Source organism: Alosa sapidissima, chromosome 20, assembly GCF_018492685.1.
Source record: "Alosa sapidissima isolate fAloSap1 chromosome 20, fAloSap1.pri, whole genome shotgun sequence".
In the NCBI taxonomy this organism is placed as follows: domain Eukaryota; kingdom Metazoa; phylum Chordata; class Actinopteri; order Clupeiformes; family Clupeidae; genus Alosa; species Alosa sapidissima.
In genome coordinates this window covers 24,161,240-24,185,386 of record NC_055976.1, presented here as the reverse complement: position 1 = coordinate 24,185,386, position 24,147 = coordinate 24,161,240, and the positions used below count along the sequence as shown (strand labels likewise).

Below are 24,147 nucleotides of genomic sequence, written 5' to 3'. Positions count from 1 at the left end.
CACGTATGTGATGCCTACTCTGCTCTCCTGGGTGGAGCCCTCCATTACTGGCCCTCCGTATCGACTCCAGGCCTGGGGTAGGGAACACACTGCCGGGAGATATGTCTTCTTGGGGTATCAATGTAGATAGGTGTGTTTTTGTGTGTGCGTGTGTGTGTGCGTGTGTGCGTGTGCGTGTGTGCGTGTGTGTGTGTGCGTGCATGTGTGTGTGTTGTGTGAGATATTTTGCAGTTCTGTATTGACATGCATGGAAGGGCTTGTATGCCGTACGCAAGCAAAATGTGAAATGTAATCTCTGCTGCAGTTAAATATTGACATGACATGAATGGAACTACTGTCACACTGCATGGGAGCAAACATGTACACACAGTCCCACATAACACACGCAAACATGTACACACAGTCCCACATAACACACGGAAATATGTGGCAACAAACTTAATAACTATTGCAATTACTCACACGGAATTACTATCATGCTGTGTGTTTTAAATAATAAAAATAGAGATGAAGACTCAATTATGCACACGGAATTAGGTACTATCATGGTAACAGTCCAGTGTGTCCAGCATGTAACATCTGCACACAACAATCAAGATCCACACCAACAACCCTGACACACACTCATTTGATATGACACGTAGGTCTATTGGCACAGTGCAGTGCTGTTTGTGTCTGTGAATGTGTGTTTGTCTGTGTGTTGCATAATATGTAAGTCTGTGTGTGTGTGTGTGTGTGTGTGTGTGTGTGTGTGTGTGAGTGTGTTTGTTTGTTTGTTTGTTTGTCTGAGTGAGTGAGTGTGTGTGTGTGTGTGTTTGTTTGTCTGAGTGAGTGTGTGTGTGTGTGTGTGTGTGTGTGTGTGTGTGTGTGTGTGTGTGTGATTGTGCAGGCTTGGAGCTGTGGAAGAGTTATACGGATTATAGGGAGCCAGAGGCAGCCAAGCGTTTCCTTATTTCCAACCTCAAACTTCATTCGAGAAAAAGCCCTGAAAATCCCCCTCCGCGAGTACACCGCACTCCGAGAGAGAGAGAGAGAGAGAGAAAGAGAGAGATAGAGAGAGACTACGGATCTGACTCCCAAAATCATCTTAGCGGTATAGTCTCCCTGAAAAAAAATAGTTGTAATGCAAAATGAGATTTGCAATATGTCTTTATGCCTTGCTGAAGTCACAGAACCAAAGGTGTCAGACATCGGTAAGAGGACTCCATGATTGCATTAGCCTCGTAGTGAAACACTCGTTGTGACTGCAGCGAGCTGTCTTACATCCTAGTAACTCTGAGCACTTAAATGTGTATGTGTAGGAGTGGGCTAGGGAACATGTGTAGCAAACTCACCCACAAATGGGTGAAATATAATGATACATTCCACAAAGTGATATACTGAAATATATAGTTTTGCCTCGAAAGCAACATGTTGAAGCTCTTAATACTGCTAAAAACAGATAAAGATAAAGGATTTTATGTAACATGTTACTTTGTGTGTGCTTACAATCTGTACACTGTAACCTTACTTTACATTATTATAACTGTTTTATAACTGAAGAGTTATATATGTTTATGGCAGGTATAGCATAAGGCCCTCTGAATGTGGTCTAGACTCTCTGGCTTGTAATTATAATGCAGAAAGGATGCTTATAAATTGTTTTTGTTCATGCAATAAAGAGGAAGAAAGAGTAGCAGGAAATCCATTCCATCAGGCCTTCTCAGTCAATCACAAAGTTTAGGGCACAAATGAAAAACACTCAAACTCGACTCAAACTGACATTACACCAATCAGCGATCTAAATGAATTTAGAACAGAAGCAAGTCTGGGGTATAATTAAAACTTGATTAGAAAGGGGAAAAAATACCAAACAGTGCCCTGATGAAGTGAAAGTTAAGCCCATCTTGACACTTTGCATTCGCTGAACCTCTCTGGCTCGGAGCTGAATATAAATATTCAGCGGAGAAATGGCTTTGGCAATTTCTTTTGTTTCTATTAATTTCCGAGCCCTCTGTGTGTGCCCAGCGTGAAACCAAGCTTATCAGATCCCCATGTTATTTCCCATTTAGTCCTGTCAAGGAAATATACTTATGAGTCTTTGAAAGAAATAGCACTGAATTCGAAATGTAGCCGAGGGGAATTGTTCTCTTCCCTGGGGACTCTTCGGGTGTGTGTGCACAGAAAAGGGGTGTGGCGATGACTGATGACACACACAGCAAGTGTGGGCACATAGTATGATTCTTACCTCAGGAATCTAAGAAGTATTGCCCACCACATGGTCACACACACATATACTGCACACACACACACACACACACACAAACCCACCAGCATCTCTCGGACTTGTTCACCTTGTAAACCTGACTGAGAAAGAGATACTATGACTAGCTTTATCTGAGTGTGTAGGCATGTGTGTGTATGTGTGTATGTGTGTGTGTGTGTGTGTGTGTGTGTGTGTGTGTGTGTGTGTGTGTGTGTGTGTGCATGTTTATCTGAGTGTGTGGGCATGTATGTGTGTGTGCGTGTGTGTGTGTGCGTGTGTGTGTGTGTGTGTGCATGTTTATCTGAGTGTGTGGGCATGTATGTGTGTGTGCGTGTGTGTGCGTGTGTGTGTGTGTGTTTGTGTGTACAAGTAAAAGGATAGGGCATTACTAAGACTAACTAACAATGTTTATGGGGCGGTGGTAGTGTAGTGGTTAAGGAGCTGGGCTAGCGTGCAGTAGCCTGAAGGTTGTGGGTTCAATTCCCGGCTTCCACCGCTGTGCCCTTGAGCAAGGCACTTAACCCCAAGTTGCTCCGGGGACAATGTGATCCCTTGTAATAGCTGACATATGTAAGTCACTTTGGTCAAGAAGTGTCTGCTAAATGTAATGTAATGTTTACACTTCAGCAACAAATGCAGTTCACAATGTTCTGGACACAAAGATGAGCATTTCCAATGTTAAACACTCCTTTGCTGCTAGTATTCACAGTTTTTAAAAGCGGGAGCAGGGTGCAGTGTTTTCTATTTCGGTGTGTGTGGTATTTGTGTGTGTGTGTGTGTGTGTGTGTGTTATTTGTGTGTGTGTGTGTGCTATTCTCTCTCCCAGCCCTGGCCCTCCTGCTGCCCCGGCTGCTGGTCAGACTCCCCAGCCGCCTGGATGATCACACCCAGACAGGCAGTCGGAGTTGGGGCCACGGATGGAGGGAGAGAGAGGGGCTGGAGCTTCAGACTGCAACAGCAGCAGCAGGAGGAGGAGGAGGAGGAGGAGGTGGAGGGGGAGGAGGAGGGGGAGGGGGGCTGGAGCTTCAGACTGCAACAGCAGCAGCAGGAGGAGGAGGAGGAGGTGGAGGGGGAGGTGGAGGGGGAGGAGGAGGAGGAGGGGGAGGTGCTTGGTATTCTGTGCACTGCCTGTACACACACAGCCAGATATAAGGGCAATGGAGGAGGCCCTCTATCAGCAGTGCTGAACCTCAGCAGGACGTACTCACATGGGGGAGAGAGAGAAGGAGAGAGAAGGGTAGAGGTGGAGGGAGGAGAGAGAGAGGAGGTTGGAGGGAAGGAGAGGTGCGTAGAGAGAAGGACAAGTGAGGAGGTGAAGAGAAGAGAGCTAAAGAGGGGGAAGAGGAGAGGACAAGAGAGAGGGGAGGAGGAGAGGTGGAGGCTTGGAGGATGGATAAGAGGAGGGAAACATTGGGAAATGAGGGGGAAAGAGAGGTTGAAGAGGGGAGATGAGAGGGAGGAGTGGAGAGAAAAGATAGAGGGAGAGAGAGAGAAAGGGGAAGTAGAACTCAAAGGACATAAGTGGCAGGAGAAAGGGCTGCAAGGTAAAGGTGATCACAGTTCACTGGCAACCAGGAGGAGGCGGTCAACGAGAATGAGAACGATTTGTCCAAATTACAGATGCAGAGATGCCGTAATGGCCGCCACAGTTGACCCCAGCCTTTTTACGATGGCCAGCCTCTCCCGGCCCCTACTGTGAGACTCTGGCGCGCCGAGGGAGGGACGCAAGTGGACCTGGGAGGAAGGAATTGGTTTAGCGCGCCACAGACGCTCAGGCGGGGATTGCTTGTGCATCTGACATTTGAGAAATACCAGCGCAGCCACCTCAGGTCATTCGTTACCCACAGACAGCCGCTTTGTTTCAAACAACTTCATGCTGTCTGTCTCCTAAGAAACTTTATCAACAAAGGCTTTTCAGCAGAGCAGTCCATCTTTGTTACGGTTAGGGGCACACACTGATTTAGTTGTACTGATGTCTATTCAATCTGTGTGTGGATTATTATGTTAGACTTTGTTGGTTTTTGTGACCTGTTGACAAGCATTGATTCGGCTGTAGCAGCATATAAAATTACATTCTGGAGGTCTGGCAAGAGGGCATGAAGTGGCATGTACATCACATAATGGATTGTGAATGTGCATTGGTAGCATACTGATTAGGAAAGCCATGAAAATCAGTGCACTAGTTATTTGTCTATTCTATGTAGTAGTTATGTACTAGTTTGTAGTTTGTAGTTTATAGTTTGTAGTTTGTACTTGTGTAGTTGTGTATTAGTTATTTGTGTCAGTCAGTCGAGCAGCCCGAATCATTTGATTCTCTTCTGAAAAGCATATACACAAGTGTGAGTGAGGGTGAGTGAATGCATGTTTATGTGTGTATACGCATGTGTGTGTGTGTGTGTGTGTGTGTGTACATATACAGACCGCAGCACATTTTTCTGATGTCGTCCTACGGTAACTTGCTGAGTGACATTCAAATAAGTTGACGGTCATATTCAAATTTGCAGTGGTCTCTTAATTTTGAATATGACCGTCAACTCATTCGAATGTCACTCAGCAACCATAGGATGACATCAGAAAAATGTGCAGTGGTCTCTTAATGTCTCCAGAGCTGTATATGTTTATTTGGTTGACTGTGTTTAACGTACACACAGTGTACTCACATTAACTGAGGAGAAGGTGCTCACGATTGGCCTGCTCTGTCAGGAGAGAGGTCGGGGCATCACGTTGCCGGGGGCGACGGAAAAGTGACAGCGTCCGCCTGCTGGTGTCACACTCGTTCTCCGCCCGCCGTGCGCCACCCAAAGCTGGCAGGGTGGCACCTCCATCCGTTCCGCCCCAGCGTTCCTGTCAGACGGACGGGCAAACCGCAGATACATTTTTTGTTACGTGTGCTAGGTTATCATTTTAATTTCAGGGATGGAAGACGATTTATATGATGGCGTCTGTTTTTGACAAGAGCCCCAACCATCCCCATGCAGAGGCAGAAGACTATCCAGTCTTTTTCCCTCTCTCTCTCTCTCTCTCTCTCTCTCTCTCTCTCTCTCTCTCTCTCTCTATCCAACACTCTCTCTCTCTCTCTCTCTCCCCCCCCTCCCTCCCTCCCTCTCTCTCTCTCTCTCTCTCTCTCTCTATCTCTCCCCCCCCCTCCCTCCCTCCCTCTCTCTCTCTCTCTCTATCCAACACTCTCTCTGCATCAGACAACTGCCCAGCCCCTTTGTTCCTTTATTATATGTCTCAAAAACAAGGAAGAAGCCTTTGTTTCATTACTGTGGCACGCATGATGCGAGATTCTGCTGCTGCTAATATGTTTTGACACGGCATTTCATTTGCTGTTTCATCGGCTCGATTTGATCTGATGCCAAGCGCCTTCATTAAGTCGCCAGCAAGCGAGCGAGAGAGAGAGCGGAGGGCTGGCGGTCGGTTGGACGAGCGGGTGGGGGCCCCTCTTATCGGTCGGCTATTAAGACGCATCAGACTCCACACCCCCACGGGGTAATTGGGTGTTTGCGGCCACTGTCTATCTCTCATAGATACATGTAATTTACTGGTGTCTAGGCGCTCTTACCCTAATGAACAGGCCGCCTGCTCACCATGCGGGAGAGAGAAAGGGGACTGCGATAAGCATGCAATAAAAATTGCATCCTTGAGCTCGGTCGTGCATTGCTTTCTCTCTCTCTCTCTCTCTCTCTCTCTCTCTCTCTCTCTCTCTCTTGCTGTTCACACCATTTTGATCCCACGTACCTTGGCCGCTGTGCTTTGGCACATCCCATTCCTCCGCCATCTCTGGCTGGTTAAGTCTTTCTCTCTTTTATGATATCTCTTTGTTCTGTCCATCTCTCTCCTTTACCTCTTCTCTCCTTTATTCCCTCTCTCTTCATCACCACCCTTAGTCTCTCATTCACTTTCTTTGTATTGCATCGCCCCCTCACTACCTCTTCCTCTTTCATTCCTTTCATCTCTTTATCTCTCTGTCACCCCTTCTTCTTCTCTATAGTCTATCTTTCTATCTAATCCCCCTCCTTTTTCCCTCTCTCTCTCACTCTCTCTCTCACTCTCTCTCTCTCATTCTTTGTCTCACTCACTCTTTGATTCCTCTGCTCTACATGGAGGGCCTCTATAAGGATCCAGTCTGTCTAGGCAGGTGTGGTTCCATTGGTTCCCTGCTTAGCGTTGTTCTCTATGGTGTGCTCTCGGCTGTGGTTCCATTGGTTCCCTGCTTAGCGTTGTTCTCTATGGTGTACTCTCGGCTGTGGTTCCATTGGTTCCCTGTTGTTCTCTATGGTGTGCTCTCGGCTGTGGTTCCATTGGTTCCCTGCTTAGCACTGTTCTCTATGGTGTGCTCTCGGCTGTGGTTCCATTGGTTCCCTGCTTAGCGTTGTTCTCTATGGTGTGCTCTCGGCTGTGGTTCCATTGGTTCCTGCGTTGTTCTCTATGGTGTGCTCTCGGCTGTGGTTCCATTGGTTCCTTGCTTAGCGCTGTTCTCTATGGTGTGCTCTCGGCTGTGGTTCCATTGGTTCCTGCGTTGTTCTCTATGGTGTGCTCTCGGCTGTGGTTCCATTGGTTCCCTGCTTAGCGCTGTTCTCTATGGTGTGCTCTCGGCTGTGGTTCCATTGGTTCCCTGCTTAGCGCTGTTCTCTATGGTGTGCTCTCGGCTGTGGTTCCATTGGTTCCTGCGTTGTTCTCTATGGTGTGCTCTCGGCTGGCGGTACAGGCAGCACAAGGGTAATGGCACATGGCGAAGGATGCAGTCCAGCGCTGCTCATCAGGACCAACTCCCTGAAACATGCTCCAGAGACCAGACGAGACCAGACAAAAACAGACGAGACTGTGAGCATGTCAGCAAATAAAACAGAGAGAAAGAGAAAGACAGAGAGAGAGAGAGAGAGAGAGAGAGGAAATAGGATAATGAGGAAAAAGTAGTGGAAAGCAGAGGGGAAAAGATCAGACTAAAGACAGAGAGAAAGTTAAGAGAGAGAGAGAGAAACTCAAAAAGAGAAGTGAGAGGAGACTTAGTTGTGAGGATAGAAGTCTGGCAGGTGGTCCTCAGACTCCGACTAGGCAACCGAGGAGTCTCTGGTTCAGCAGTTAGTCACGCCAACTCCATCTGCAGGAGCAAGAAACAAAGAATAAATCTTAATGAGACAGCACTCTTATGAACTAAAAACCTCATCATGCACCATCTCCCCATAGTTTACACAGAACCACAAAGGCGCTGAAGTGATGGATGTGTTTTTGTTGATTTTTGCTGACAACATCAAAGAGTCATACAATTTGGCCATAGATCATAGCAAATGTGTGTGTGCCATTTTTTTTCTTCTGTGTGTGTCCAGCAGAAGCTAGTTAACATCCCAATTCAAAAATGCCAGCGCTGTAGAGGGCATGCATTACTAGGAGGGTAAGAGAGCCAATGGCTTTGGAGGCAATGCCATGCTCACTGCCTGGCAGGGGTTTTCATACGCCATGCCCAGTGCCCAGCAAAAGTGGCACGTCAACAAAGAAAGACTTTCAACGAGAGTTTGAACACAACACACAAACACAAACTCACAAACCTAGGAGCGGAAACAAAAGAATACTACACATAGACACCGTCATGTACACACGCACACACACACACACACACACACACACACACACACACACACACACACACCATCACGCATACACAATCAGCTGAAAAGACACTGCAGTTGGCATCCTTGGTCAATATTTATAGTGAGTGGGGGAGCACATGAGTCTCTTGTGTCCTCCCCAAGGTCTGTTCATGGAGCTTAATCAATAGGAGCTTTTACAGGGGGGAGTGATATCTAGTTATTACATGGCTGAGCAGAACCTCTTAGCCTTATCCTCTTATCATTAAACCGCTGGCCAACGACCTGTTTGACACCCTCATGCACATACCAAACGACCGCATGCACATGCTCGCACACACACACACACACACACACACACACACACACGCACACACAACACTTAAGCTTGTCCCCAGTAAAACAATGTGACAGTGAGCCTGTCTAATCGATCCCTTGACACTAACAGCACAGACCACACACACAAACACAAACATACAAAGATACACACACACACACACACACACACACACACACACACACAGACACACAATAGGCCCTCAGGGGCAAGGCAGAAGATGAGAGCTAACAATGATAACAATGAAGGACAGTCATAGCCACAACCAATTTCTACACTGTACATGTACACATTCTTTCGTTTGATCCCTTATCTCTAAATTCTTCACTCTTCTCCCTTCCTTTTCTTTTCTAAATTGTCCTACTCCCTCCTCTCTGCCTCTCTGCCTCTCTCTCTCTCTCTCTCTCTCTCTCTCTCTCTCTCTCTGTTTGTAATGGAGGCTTGTACATAGATACCATCCAATTACCATGTCTGTTGTTTGTGTTCAGCAAGTGCACTCCCCTCTGAACCTCTGGTTTCATAATTATACATATCAAGTGCGCACGTTTGGCTATTAATTACCCATAAGTAGGAGTTGCTGCCACAGTACGCAACACACCACGCCACTGAAGGACATCAGGCCCCAGCAGACCACAATGACCAACCAGATGGAGAGAGAGAGAGAGAGTGAGTAAGAGAGAGAGAGAGAGAGAGAGAGAGAGAGAGAGAGAGAGAAAGAGAGTAGGTAAGAGAGTGAGTGAGTGAGTGAGTGAGTGAGTGCATGAGAGAGAGAGAGTGACAGAGGGAGAAAAAGAGAGGGAGATAGAGAGAAATGGAGAGAGAGAGGGATAGAGAGAGATGAAGAGAGAGGGAGAGAGAGAGATGGAGAGTCCAGGAAGAGCGTCACAGGTGAGAGGGATGGAGGGAATATGAGTGGGTGGAGAAAGACAAGAAAAAGAAAAAAGGAAAGAAAAATGGCCCCTGGGAGAGAAGCGCAGAGAGATGGACGAGAGGAAAAAAAAGATTGATGGAGAGAAGATGAGAGGAGACATAGAAACAGAGAAGAAACAAGATGAGCAGGTAACAGTGATGGATGGAGAAGAGTGAGGAATAGAGAGAGAGAGAGAGAGAGAGAGAGAGAGAGAGAGAGAGAGAGAGAGAGAGAGAGAGAGAGAGAGAGAGAGGGGGGGGGGGGATATTAGAAAAGAGGAGAATAACGAGTGTGGGGAGGAACAGGCAGAAATGTCTTGGTAATAAAACAAATGTGCACTGTCATCAGTCAGAGGAGCTAATAGAGATTGGCATTAAAACGGATAGATACAAGAACAGAAGAGAGGGAGAGAGGGGCATTAAAACAGATAGATAGACAAGAACAGAAGAGAGGGAGAGAGGGGCATTAAAACGGATAGATACAAGAACAGAAGAGAGGGAGAGAGGGGCATTAAAACGGATAGATAGACAAGAACAGAAGAGAGGGAAAGAGGGGCAGATGGACAGAAACTTCAAAATAGTGAAAGAAAGAAAATATGTGAACAAAAAATATGAGAATTCTAAAATGAGAGAAATACACATATGGCGGAGGGCAGATAGACAGATAGACAGAGAGGGAAGAGAGAAAGAGAGAGAGAAATAGAGAGAGAGAGAGAGAGAGAGAGAGAGAGAGAGAGAGAGAGAGAGAGAGAAAGTAAGAGAATGTGAAAAACAGAGGTGTGGAGCCTGGAGAGCAGGCGTCCCAGCAGACCGTGCGGCTGCCGGCCTCCCTGTGAGCTGAGTGGCTGCAGAGCATCCCCCAGCCCGCGGCCTCATCACCATCGGCTCCTGAAGGAGACGGAGGACATGATTGCATTCATAATAGCTGGATGAGTCACAGCAGCCAAGCCTTGGCAGCAGCCCTCAGACGCATGCACATGCAGGGTGGGTGGGGGGGAGGCTGCCGTGTCGAAACACTCAGCTCACCTTGGTTTAAGAAACAAAAGGGCGACGTGTCACTCGGGTTTAGGTTTAGATCAAATGTTCTGTGAAGATTTGGGTAATTTCTACTGCAACTCACATGTGAATCTCCCTGCATTGTGGTGAATCTTAAGCGTTCACATTAGGCTTTATGCAATGAAATGTTATTTGTGTGTGCAAATGTGCACGACTTTCTACTCCCCTTCAACTTATGTGTGAAGATCAGGGTTTGACCACTCATGTTGTCCACTCCGAATGTTTGGTGTTGGTTGAAGTTACACCCACACAGACTTAGTGAAGTCTCCCTGCTGTGTGAATTGCCGCGACTGAAGAGACTGTTTTGTTTCCGTGCTGTGCTGGGTATTGACGCCCTCGGCCTCCATACAAATGCATCTGTCTCAAATGAGCTGCTTTTGAATACTGAGCAGCTCTCTCATTATCTCATACCAAAACAAGAGAAAGAAAAACAGATAGTGCTGACAGATGAAGCCTCACAGGGAGCAGGAACGTGGCATCTCCAAATATTCCAAATAACCTGCAGTGGCCTCACCCTGAAACAGACTTTCATATTCCAGACAAATTGCCCTTCTGTCCTTCAACCCGAGGAGGAGCACAGTTCTGCATTGAATAGGTAGGGCATGGGCAACGTGTTCACTAAGACAGAAGAAATGCATTCTTATGGGTGGTTACACATGGACATTAGTCACGATTGAGAAACACTGAGACTGAAAAAGAGAAACAAAAGAGAGCTCATTTCTAGTCACCACTCACTGCTAACTCCTCAGGTTACTTACTCTTCCTTTGCCCCTTAAGGACCATGAGAACTCGCTGAGTCGTAACCAAAGAGAGAACGATATCCTCATACTCTTTATAGGCCGTATTATAGAGTGGGGCACAAACCTCCCCCAAGCAATCAGTCACCATTTAACACATTCGCTCAGGAGTTCAGTACGGATTGGTTGGCTTTAGAGACCTTGGTCTGCATATAACCAAGCCTGTCAATCACTCCAGCAGTCTCAATTCCAGTTCCAGAGTGTTGTGTCACAGCATCTTGACAACAGTGGGCATCCGGGATTGCTTCAGGGTAGCAGCTTCTGTTTATCCACATTCTTTTTATCCGGCTTGAATTGAAGGCCCTTGGGGCCATTCAATGTGTGTGTGTGTAAGTGAGTGTGTGAGAGAGAGAGAGATCGAGAGAAAGACAACGAGTGCACCAATTGTTCTGGCCAAGGTGCGGGCATACAAGCAGTCTCTTGGCGACTCCGTCTCTTAGCGAGTACGCCTGCATGTTTACATCGATCCTCCTGTTATTTTTCTGTATTTGTGCAAAAAAAAAGACAGAAAAAGAAAAAAAAGTATGGGAAAAAAAGAGAAAAATCCGGATGACTAAGTGAACCCTGAGCAGAGTGCTCAAGGGTGCCAGCTGTTGGTTTAGCAGGGGGGCCTGACATGTGAATTAATATGTTTATATTCCACCAATAGCCCCCTTCTGAATGGGAGTCCCGTGAATGTTGTCTGGCTGTTCAGCGGCCTCCATCCGTCTTTGTCATGGTGATAATGAATATCTGGGGAGAGAGGAGCCGTTACCTTCTGTTGGGCTTCTACAGCAGTGGAGGTGGACCTCGTTATAGCTTTGAATAAGGCGAAGCGGACCATTTCAGCAGTGTCATGTTGCTTTCATCTGCTTCTTATGGTGGAGTCGTGAGCCATGCAGAGCTGAGTCGGGTGATTGCATGTCCTGTTGGTTGCGTCTGTCCATACGCACGCCAGGAATGAAAAACTGCAGTGAATACAATACATAGCTTAGCTTACAGTGAAGCTACACCAGGCACGTAACTGAAGCATTCTGTTCGCATAGCGTCTGCTGCAACAATTAGCTGCCACTATAATCAATGGAGGTAGCTACACCAGACGTGATAGTGGCGCGTACATTCGAAAAAAATAGACCAATCATTTCAAATGAATTTTACGCGTCGCGAACGGAACGCTTCAGTTACGCGCCTGGTGTAGCTCATACCTTAGAGATAAGAGAGACATGTCTCCGAAATAGAGATTTTTGTCTTTCATCTTCAGGACAAGAGTCAGTCGCCACAACAATACTGAATATGAATGAGTCTCCGGGATGGTAATGAAAACACGGAAGCAAGATATGGCACAGCGCAGGCCCAGATCTGGTCCACATCTGGTCCACATCCAGATCTGGTCCACCAATCAGCAGCACGCCCTCTGTTCACCCCGACACGCACCGCACCACCTGGAGAGATGGAGAGGTGGAGAGATGGAGAGGTGGAGAGATGGAGAGGTTGAGAGATGGAGAGATGGAGAGATAGAGAGGTTGAGAGGTGGAGAGATGGAGAGGTTGAAAGATGGAGAGGTGGAGAGATGAAGAGGTGTCGGATGCGGACAGAGGGTCATGTTTTTCCACATGATCAGCGCTTAGAGAAAGGTCAGGAGGTCACACATGCCGTCCACAGGGGTTCTGAGGATGCCAGACCCTGCGCCTGGCATCTGAGGGCGGGTGTGTTCCGCTGTGGTTTTTTTCCTGGTGTTTTGGTGTAGGCAGCCATTTTGTGGTAGTCGAATTCACACAGCAAGCCAAATTCCCTTTATAGACACACACACTCACACACAACTATACACCCACCCAGGGTGCGATTTGTGTAAAAACCAGAGGGGGGGATGATTTTGAATAAGTTTGTAAACCCCCCCTCCCCCCCCAAAAAAAAAAAATGAACTAACAATTCATAGCCTAGTAATGTCATGGCTAATAATACCCTATATTATTTTTGCCACCTTTGTAACATTTTAGTTTTAGTTTACCGTGGTGTATGACTTTAAACAGCGAGTGTGCTTGGTATGATGATCAGCTCCTCTAATGCAGGGTAGGACTACGTTTTGACAAGCATACAAATTCACCTTGTTCTTGCCCCATCTGAAATGACTTCTCTACTTTTGCTGCCTCCATCCTTTCTGTATTTGTTGTGTAAAAAAACGTTGTATATGATGGCACTGAAGTCTTAGTGAATTGGCTAACAGTGTTAGTTGGTAACCAAATAGCCTACACATTATGCTACACACTGCGTAGGCTACGTGCATTCTCTCTCCTGCTGATTTGCGTTCAGTAGCCAAGTGCGTAATATTGCAAAAGTAACAAAAAAAAAAATGTGTTTATTGTAGCCTACAGAAAATAAATAGCCTATCATACTGTCAGTTAATTGCCTACAATGCAGTGAAGAGTTTGGAGAGTAAAGTTATAGGGCAACTTGAAGTTTTATGAAAATAATTTACGAACCAGAACATAAAGACCATGAAGCTTCTATTTCTTGCAGCTGTTAAAACACCCGCTAGATAGTTTAAATACCCACCAACATTCGTTTTTGCAGTACAGATTATTTCTAAAAGTTATTTGTCTACTACTGGCTGATTTATCAAACGAGTGCTTTCTCGTTTGTCCTCCACAAACTACAGGTGTTTCGGTAGAGAGCCATTGAATAAGCGATGCCAAGCAATTACTGTAACACTTTTTGTGACATTCAGCAAATATCTCCTCATTTAATGTAAGTTCCTTCGGACAATAGGCCTACGTTCTACTCTACGTGCAGTTGTCCTCCATCTCAGTTGCATCAGTTTTCTCATTTTGAAGGTTCTAAAACATTATTATGCTTCACTGAATCCTTCTCGTTTTCTTTCATTTGTCCTGCTAACTTTTCCATTGAACCCAGCCATTTATGATGGATTACACACTCGACATTCTGAAATGTCCTGCACGATCAAGGCCAAATTAAGTTATTACGCAGCCACTGTGTCAGCAGCATGAGTGGTGACGGTGCGTTTCTGATGTCAGATTATTATGTAGGCTAGCCTACTAGACTGTTCTCACGTTGCAGCGCTTTACTTATATGAAGTAGCATTAATCAATATGAGGGGCAGATGGGGATAAATGTTGTCCCCCCCGACGATAAAAATAATTTAGCAGAGGTAGGGATAGGAAAACCAGAGGGGGGGAAATCCTCACCATCCCCCCCTACAAATCGCACCCTGCACCCACCTACTCTTCCATACAGACACATACACACACACACACACATCCACACTGTGTATCTATCTACCTACTCTTCCATACACACATACCTATATTTACACACACACACTGTACATTCAAACACACACACACAGACACACACCCAGAGACACACACACACAGGTTTACGACTCGCCCTGATAAATGAGGGGAGAGATGCCAATAAACAGAGGAGTGTGAGCGATGGGCTGAGTCAGCACCCAGAAACAGCAGCCAGGTCAACAGCTCTCCTCACAGGCCTCTAATGCATGCACTTATTAACAGCATCCAGTATGCACACACGCACACACACGCACAGATACACACACATACAGTATACGCAACACACACACACACACGTACACACTCACACATACACACACACATAATCGTAGAGGTGGGTAAGCTCACAGCTCACATGCAATGACTTGCACCCACATACACCAACACAAGTGCTGTTGGTTTGTTTTTTTACTGACAAATTGAGAGAGAGAGAGAGAACAAGAGCGATAGAGAACATCTTTTGATCTCACATTCTACACACTCCACACTTACACACACACACTACTGGGTTTGATGATAGACAAGTGCTACTAAAACACACATACAATATGACATACATAAAGAAAACCACAGGTTTCCTCACAAGCATAGTTCCTCACAAGCGTGCACACACACATACACACACACAAACACACGCACATACACACTCTCTCTCTCTTCTCTCACTCTCTGAGTTTCTCATCTGCCACACCAGTATTTCTGCTTCAGTGACTTGGTGTCCCACTGGCATTGTGCCGCCACCTCTCTCTCTCTCTCTCTTTCTCCCCTTTTCTTTCTCTCTCTGTTGTGATCCCCTGCCATGCGAGTCACCCGCGTACCTCTTTCCAGACGAACAGCCATCATCTTCTCACCTGGCCTTGCGTCCTACCGACCACTCAAACCTCTCTCAGACACTGCGGCTAAGCCTCTGGGCTCAGTTGAGTCATCTGACCGCTGCAGGCCTTTACGCTGATGAGGCCGGATCCCACATCCGTTTGCAGGGTGGGTTTGCACTCAGAGGTCCCTGTTGATTATGTCAGTCGCTCTGTCAGCTTACGTTTCAGCTTCCCTTTGTTCTGGCACGCACACACACACACACACACACACAAGCGTCCCTTTGTTTACTGCTGCCGGTGTTCAGGTACAACGCATCTGCCAAATGACATTCACACAAAATTGCTAATTTAGAGCTGCTGCTGCTGAGCTAGTGCTGGATTAGTTGAGCATTATTTTGCAGTCAGACACTGACTCAAGTGAGAGAACTTTCCGCATACTCACTTCCCTGGCTAGATATTTCATTTCAAATACCTCATTTTAAATTGCCACACCCACTCAGTCTTCTCACCGATCAAATCGATCAGGGAACACAGGAGGTTGTCAGCTGGATGCGTGCCAGCTCTGGGCCAGACCTGCGCCAACTCCAGGCCAGATCTCCGTCACACCGTGCCCCTACTTCCTTGACCCTCTCCTCTGGCACGATCCCTATTGCACCATGCAGCGAGGAAGGACACGTGCAGCATGGCAAGTCACGCAACAGGTCCCTCCCCGAAAAAAAAACATCTCACTGAACTTCCCAAATTGGCACCATCTGGCCCGAGGTGGGGGGGCCATTTGTGCAGTGTCCAGTTCTGAGTGGTGAGGCGTCTCCAGGCTTGGCATGATGAAGAGGAGGCTACATAGGGATCCTTGGCCGGCGTGCCAGCCCTGAATCTCTTCTCATTTACAACACCTGAGAGGCAGTGAGCTGTCAGGCACTCTGAGAGGCGTCCAGAAAAGCCTTAAAGGTGTACCGCCACACCGGTGTGACGGGAATGTTGGAAAATGAACGTTCTAAAGAATATCTGGGTTCATTGTATTCAACATAGAATTTTAGAACCTTCAATTGTTGCGGAACGGAATCTTATGTTAGAATGTTCAAAAACCTACGGGTTAAAGCGGCCTGCAAACTCTAAAGGGGATGGCTAGCATTGTAATAACTGAGACCAGTGCATTAAGTTATTTAAATGGGAGTTTTAAAAGGCTGCTTGCATTTGGTCTCAAAATAACTCAAAGGCCCTTGCTTTCAAACGCTATATATGATTGGTAAAAGATATCGACTTAGAAGCAAGGCACACTTACTCCAGTGGAAACACATTTCCCTTCAGGGGAATTGTAGCGTAATGATAAGCATTTTTTTTTCCTTAGAAAAAATGGAGCCGCTGACTTCTATGATGATCATGCTATACGATACCAGCTGAGATCTCGAAGGATTTTTTTCTTTTTCTACGTTAACAATGTAATTAGGTTTGTTGAGACAGTTTAAAGCCCTAGGCGGGGGGTGATGGGAAATGTTGCAGCCCTGGTGTTTTGGTTCTCTGGGGAGGAGAGCTATAATAACCTACTTAAACTCTGTGACCACAGAAAAATATGCTCTCACACACGCAATGACTGCCATCAAGAATAAGCTGCAGAAGGAAATAAAAAAGAAATAAAAAACCTCCTCTGTGTACTGGTCAAAGATGCTGATAGGAATTTCCAATCCTGAGGGGGGCCTGAGATAGGCATCAGCCGCTCCCTACAGCCCTCAATCAGCCCTACAGCCCTCAATCCCTACAGTCCATTTCCCCTCTCGCCGAGCGACCGGCTCGAGGAGCGGGGGCATGGCTTGTTTGTCGCGTCGCCACCTGGGTCGGGACGAGCGAGGCAATTCCATCAGGAAGTGGGATTACGACGACTTTGGATACGTCTAATAGTGTTGCATCGGGGGGCCCCCGGTGGCGAACACAAAGCTTAGCTTGGGCACGGCACATGTGTGTACAATGGGCTTTAACTGATCGCAAGGCGGCGAATACATTTAGGGACGGAGAGGGCCCTGTCTGGAAAACACACGCAGCTGAATTAGATACGAGCTGTATGGCATATCGTTGCATATCCGCGTTGATAAAGTCAGGCCCGGAGTATGTCGGAGGGCCCGTTTGTGGCTCGTTTCGGGAGCCGCGGGACAGATTAGCTTTCTGCGCTGGCCCCTTTTCATGAATGTAACAGGATTTGGGCAGATTTGTGGATTTAACGGTGAGCTGTGCTGAAACGTATCCGCCAGGCCCTTTCATGGCACTACGACCTGGCATCGGCTCATTTTCCGCTGTGTGACGGCGCCTGAAATGTTTTGTTTTTTTATCAAGGGAATATAAAACATTTGACCCATCACAATACATTCTCTTCCAATCAAACCAGATTAGTATTTTTTTGGCTTCACCTGTTATTCACTATTTACAGATTGCAGTAATGCATTATTTTATAAGACCCTAACTGTTTAAGCTTCCAACAACTGTATATTTAAAAAATATATATATCAAAAATGCGGCATTGCTATGCCCTGCCTGACGCACATTTGCAGCATGTTTTTAGCTCTGATTGAGTCGTTGGTAATGAAGCCAGCTCAGAGCCATGTGCACTGCTCTGGTACGCTGAGTTCTTATTGGTAGGGTGTGTGTGTGTGAGGGAAGCATCCTCTCGGGGCCAATTATGTATTCAGATCCACACCTCAGTAAACAGACCCCAGTGCCAGCAGCTCTGCTCCTCTATGTGCTTTCATCCGTCTGCTTTCTGCTCCGCTCCTCTCTCCTCTCCTCCCCTCTCTCCTCTCCTCTCCTCTCTGCTCCTCTCTCCTCTCCTCTGTTCTCTCTGCTCCTCTCTGCTCCTCTCCTCTCTGCTCCTCTCTCCTCTTCTCTGTTCTCTCTGCTCCTCTCTGCTCCTCTCCTCTCTGCTCCTCTCTCCTCTTCTCTGTTCTCTCTGCTCCTCTCCTCTCTGCTCCTCTCTCCTCTCCTCTGTTCTCTCTGCTCCTCTCCTCTCTGCTCCTCTCTCCTCTCCTCTGTCCTCTCTGCTCCTCTCCTCTCTGCTCCTCTCTCCTCTTCTCTGCTCCTCTCCTCCTCTCTGCTCCTCTCCTCTCCGCCCCTCTCTCTCCTCTCCTTTCTGCTCCTCTCTCTACTCTCCTCTCTGCTCCTCTCCTCTCTGCTCCTCTCCTCTGTCTTCTCTGCTCCTCTCCTCTCTCCTCTCCTCTCTGCTCCTCTCCTCTGTCTTCTCTGCTCCTCTCCTCTCCTCTGTCTTCTCTGCTCCTCTCTCCTCTCCTCTCTCCAATCTCCTCTCTCCTGTCTGCTCAACAAAACTTGCCTCCCCTCAACTGAAACCTCCCAATTCATTTGCTATGTTCTGCTGCTGCTGCTGCTTCAGCTGGAGGACACTCCTAAGCTGCTCCCCTGAGGGAGGGATGGTTAAGTGAGGGGAGGTCGCGGAGAGCATGCGTCTCATCTGCCCTCCATTGCATCACAGCTGAAAGGCTGGTACAGAGGGGGTTGATACCGAGGCTGTGTGTTTGTGTATAGGGGGTTGATACCGAGGCTGTGTGTTTGTGTATAGGGGGGTTGATACAGAGGCTGTGTGTTTGTGTGTTTGAGTATAGGGGGTTGATACAGAGGCTGTGTGTTTGAGTATAGGGGGTTGATACCGAGGCTGTGTGTTTGAGTATAGGGGGTGGATACCGAGGCTGTGTGTTTGAGTATAGGGGGTTGATACAGAGGCTGTGTGTTTATGTGTTTGTGTATAGGGGGTTGATACCGAGGCTGTGTGTTTGAGTATAGGGGGTTGATACCGAGGCTGTGTGTTTGAGTATAGGGGGTTGATACCGAGGCTGTGTTTTTGTGTGTTTGAGTATAGGAGGTTGATACCGAGGCTGTGTGTTTGTGTGTTTGAGTATAGGGGGTTGATACAGAGGCTGTGTGTTTGTGTATAGGGGGGTTGCTTGTTTGTGTGTTTGTGTATAAGGGGGTTGTTTGTTTGTGTGTTTGTGTATAGGGGGGTTGTGTGTTTGTGTGTTTGTGTATAGGGGGGTTGTGTGTTTGAGTATAGGGGGGTTGTGTGTTTGTGTATACGGGGGCTTTGTGTTTGTGTGTTTGTGTATAGGGGGGTTGTGTGTTTGAGTGTTTGAGTATAGGGGGGTTGTGTGTTTGAGTATAGGGGGGTTGTGTGTTTGTATATAGGGGGGTTGTGTGTTTGAGTATAGGTGGGTTGTGTGTTTGTGTGTTTGTGTATAGGGGGGTTGTGTGTTTGAGTATAGGGTTGTGTGTTTGTGTATAGGTTTTTTTTTTGTGTGTTTGTGTATAGGGGGGTTGTGTGTTTGAGTGTTTGTGTATAGGGGGGTTGTGTGTTTGAGTATAGGGGGGTTGTGTGTTTGTGTATACGGGGGCTTTGTGTTTGTGTGTTTGTGTATAGGGGGGTTGTGTGTTTGAGTGTTTGAGTATAGGGGGGTTGTGTGTTTGAGTATAGGGGGGTTGTGTGTTTGTGTATAGGGGGGTTGTGTGTTTGAGTATAGGTGGGTTGTGTGTTTGTGTGTTTGTGTATAGGGGGGTTGTGTGTTTGAGTATAGGGTTGTGTGTTTGAGTATAGGGGGGTTGTGTGTTTGTGTATAGGGTTTTTTTTTGTGTGTTTGTGTATAGGGGGGTTGTGTGTTTGAGTATAGGGGGGTTGAGTGTTTGAGTATAGGGGGTTGTGTGTTTGAGTATAGGGGGGTTGAGTGTTTGAGTATAGGTGGTTGTGTGTTTGAGTATAGGGGGGTTGAGTGTTTGAGTATAGGGGGGTTGTGTGTTTGTGTGTTTGAGTATAGGGGGGTTGAGTGTTTGAGTATAGAGGGTTGCAGTGCGGTGGTGGGGGCCCTGAGAGCTGCTAGAGAGAGGATGGGGTGGGATGGGGAAGGAGCGCTGTGGTGTGGTGTGGTGGCAGGAGTCCAAAAGCTGGCTGCAAGTCATTTGCAGCAGGTCACAATGCACGCTCGCCTCTTCTCCCTTACCATCACAGCCTGGAGTGGCTGTCGCTATGGCAACGCTCCGGCATTTCTTTTTTTGGGGGGGTTTTCTTGATGCAGCCTCTCTTGTGTCTCAGCTTTGCAGAGGTCAACTCCTGCTCTAGCTTCACCTCCTTCAGACAGTGTCTCTCTCTCCCTCTCTCTCATCATGTCATTTGCCCTCCCTAACATTTTCTCTCTGTCTGATTTATGTTTGTATTGTCCAGCCCCAGCCATGATTCACAGATCAGCTGACTCTGTTCTACTATATATACCGACGTGGGGGGTCTTATTTTTTTTCGTAGGTATTTCAGATTACAGCTCTTCAGCCTTGAGGAATTTACATCTCATCTCCCCCCCCCCGCCCCACCCCCCTCTAGTTACCATGGTCACTGGCTGTGTCATCATCATCATGTAAAATATGGGCTAATGAACGCCAATCTTCTCGGGTGCTCTTGACTCCGATCAGACATGTCTCACCGGTCATCTCCCCGCTGTCCCTTGGCTCTTGAGTTCAGCAGCGTCTCCTCTTGAACTCGCGTGTGCTCATCCCGTCTCCTGGGCGCCACCTCGGAGGACCCTCTCCTGTGCCTCCCTTCCTCCCATCCAAATTGAGCTGTCTGACCCCCCTCGGCAGGAGAGTGATTGTCGGGACGGAGACCGTCATTGACGCTTTTTTGCGCGATGGGCTGCTCAGCCGCGGATATTTATGACATCGCCGTAGCACGGGGCATAAAATAACGCGGCCCAGTCAGGAGCTTGGCCACGCACGCCGGCCCTCAGACATGCCCGTCCATGCTGCCTTATGATTGACGGCTGGAGCCGCTGCGAGACATCTGGGCGCGCTGTTATTTATTTATTTTTTTTCTTTTTCTTCGTCTGTTGGGGTGAGCTTGTGTGTCTTATCAGAACATGCAAGGCTCGTCTTGACAGAGATGAACATCTCTGTGACAGGCTTGGCCCTCCTCTGGCTCCGATCTGGCCCCGGTCTGCCGACTAGGCTGCCCCCAGGCGCAGGACACTTTCAAGTGGCGCCTCAAAGCACGCCGCATGACTCACCAGACACCTCGTCTGCTTCTGGAGTGGCAGGCCGGGAGCAGTTGCCGTGACGCCCTCCGAGACGCTCCTCACCCTGCTCGCCTTCGCCGTTTGAAGGCGCCAGCGCGATGGAGGGCGTCCTCTCCTGATGCCGCCTCCTGCGTCTCCCTTCGCCACGGCGCCTAGAGCGGGCGCCTTTTAAAGCCGACGCATCTCGTCGTGTCAGCGAGAGCTCCGCTAAGTGGAGGTGATGGCTGTGGCCCCGCGGAGGCCCTGGAAGTCTTGATGTTTAAATTAAACTCTCTCCTTTTTCACTTTCTACTCGCATTCCTCTCATTTCCAGGCAAGACCAGCACACTGTAGCCATCTGAGTCAACACTTTCACTTTCAAATGGCATAATTGCTCCCAAGAATCCTTTTCTCCATGCAGCCCTGTCAGTCTCTTTCACACGCTTTCATTAATCTCCTCATTGCTCGCTCTCTCTCTCTCTCGCTCTCTCTCTCTCTCTCTTTTACTCTTCTTTCTCATCTTTCTATTCCTCTCATCTTTCCACCTCTCTCTTATCTTTACCCACCCTATATCCCCATCCTGTATGTGGGCTGGGAGAAAATAAATGACACCTGGGAACGTGTGTGTGTGTGTGTGTGTGTGTATGTGAGAGTCTATCTATCTGTCTGTGGTTGGATATGAACAGGATGCGTGTCTGTCTGTGGCTGGATATGTGTTTGTGTTTGTGTTTGTGTTTGTGTGTGTGTGTGTGTGTGTGTGTGTGTGTGTGTGTGTGTGCGTTTATATCGAACCATGACTAAATGTGAACAATGTCCAGGTGACAGATGTGCATGTTTTTTATATGAACAGTATGTAAGTTCTCAAAGGGAAAAAAGAAAGTGCTGAACAAGTGACTAACTTTCTCTCTCATGTAAACAGCTGTAGCATCAAATCATCAGAAGACAGAATGCTATTTCATCTTTATTCTTAAACTTAAACTTACACACACACACACACACAGTGTGTGCTCTATCTTCATGAGATAAAAGGCTGTTTTCACACCTAAATAAACCTTCTAAAATCTCTCTCCCCCTATATTCCCCTCCTTCTTTTGTGGTTTTCTATCCCCCTCTCTCTCTCTCCCTGCTGGTTGCCTGCTGCAGGTGAATGAGTGCGCTACAGGCAGCGGAGCTTAACCTGAGCCTGCTCCCCATCCTCCCTTCTCCTCTCAGGGGATGGCCAAGGTCCAGGATGGACACACACCAGAATGTGACAGGTAACTATCTATCTTACTTCATCACTATCACACACACACACCAGAATGTGACAAGTAACTATCTTACTTCATCACTATTGCATGTGCATGCACACACATGCACACACACACACACACATACACACACACCAAGAATGTGACAGGTAACTATCTATCTTACTTCATCACTCACTATCACACACACACACCAAAATGTGACAAGTAACTATTTTACTTCATCACTATCACGCACACGCACACACACCAGAATGTGGTAGGTAACTATCTTACTTCATCCCTATCACCAACACACACACACACGCACGCACACACACACAGACACACACACACACACACACCATAATGTGACAGGAACTATCTTACTTCATCAAGATCACACACGTAGGCACGCTCGCTCGCACTCACACACGGATAACGCTGATAGACATGACAAACTAGCTGATCACTGGTGAATCACTGGTTAAATCAGTGGTTTAATCAGAGCTGGTGTAGTCACTGTGAATTATTTTCTCTTCCAGAGAAGTCTCTTTTTTACAGTAGGCTTAACAGGATTGAGCATTATTGATTCTGTAGATTCAAGGAGAAATAAGATTATTTCTGGGTAGGCATGTGTATGCATTCCTGTGTCTGAGGTCATGTATGCGCGTGCATAAGTATATTTGAATATTTGATTTGTACGTGTGTGTGTGTTGGGTATGTAATGTGTGTGTTTGTGTGTGCGTGTGCATATGTGTTGGATATTTAATGTGTTTCTGTGTGTGTGTGTGTGCATATGTGTTGGGTATTTAATATGTGTGTGTGTGTGTGTGTTTGTGCATATGTGTTGGGTATTTAATATACGTGTGTGTGTGTGTGTGCATTTGTGTTGGGTATTTAATGTGTGTGTGTGTGCATTTGTGTTGGGTATTTAATGTGTGTGTGTGTGTGTGTGTGTGTGTGCATTTGTGTTGGGTATTTAATGTGTGTGTGTGTGTGTGTGTGTGTGTGTGTGTGTGCATCAGCCCTGCGATGTTAGAGGAGAGCCGTGATGGAGTGAACAACGCTAGCCTGACAGCCGGCTCAGCTCGACAGGTCTACGTTCAGCGTCACCACACACACGGTTTCGGATTCATCGCAGGCAGCGAACGACCCGTCGTTGTACGCTCCATCTCAGCAGGTGTGTGTGTGTGTGTGTGTGTGTGTGTGTGTGTGTGTGTGTGTGTGTGTGTGTGTGTGTGTGTGTGTGTGTGTGTGCGCACGCGCGTGTGTATAAGAACGAGAGTAGAATTTTTAATATTTTCTTTAAATGTAATTTTAATGGGTGTTTATATAGGTTTGCAACCTATATATGTGTGTGTGTGTGTGTATGATCGGTCGAGTGTATATTTATATGTGTCTATGTATATGCATTGGTATGCATCACTGTTGTCGTTACACCCAACTGTACACGTGTGTGTGTGTGTGTGTCTCGTATGTGTGTGCATACCCCCTCCCTCCCCAGACGGCCCTTCAGACGGAAAACTCCTACCGGGGGATCAGATCTTGGCCATCAACGGCGAGCCGGTTCACGACGCTGCCAGGGAAAGAGTCATAGACCTTGTAAGGTAACATCCTTTACTGCCACTGAGGGAAGGGAGTGGGTGAGGGCGAGGTGGGCAGAGGATGGGGTTTGTGGGATGGGCACATAGCCAAACATCATGCCCAGGGGCAGTCCATCTTCCTTCCATACTCCATACCCAATGACCATAAGTCAAGTAAGCACGCCTTCCTTCAGACAGCACTGAGGGTGTCTCCCCTGTTTTGTTGATGTCTGAGTCTTTAATTAGTAATGAGTGAATAAAAACAGACT

The 24,147-nt window shown here is 47.2% G+C and overlaps 1 protein-coding gene across 3 annotated transcripts in view; it reads left to right on the top strand.

The window, feature by feature from the left end:
- Nucleotides 1-24,147, top strand: part of frmpd3 (FERM and PDZ domain containing 3) — a 131,586-nt gene that overhangs the window by 87,062 nt on the left and 20,377 nt on the right. For 2 of the 3 annotated variants that reach the window (XM_042074174.1, XM_042074172.1), the window contains exons 3-5: nucleotides 22,207-22,319; nucleotides 23,321-23,475; nucleotides 23,800-23,902. In XM_042074174.1, coding sequence (XP_041930108.1) covers nucleotides 22,279-22,319; nucleotides 23,321-23,475; nucleotides 23,800-23,902 — 299 coding nt within the window. In that variant the 5' untranslated portion in view covers nucleotides 22,207-22,278. The remainder of the gene's footprint in view (nucleotides 1-22,206; nucleotides 22,320-23,320; nucleotides 23,476-23,799; nucleotides 23,903-24,147) is intronic. The other variant, XM_042074173.1, reaches the window with a different exon arrangement.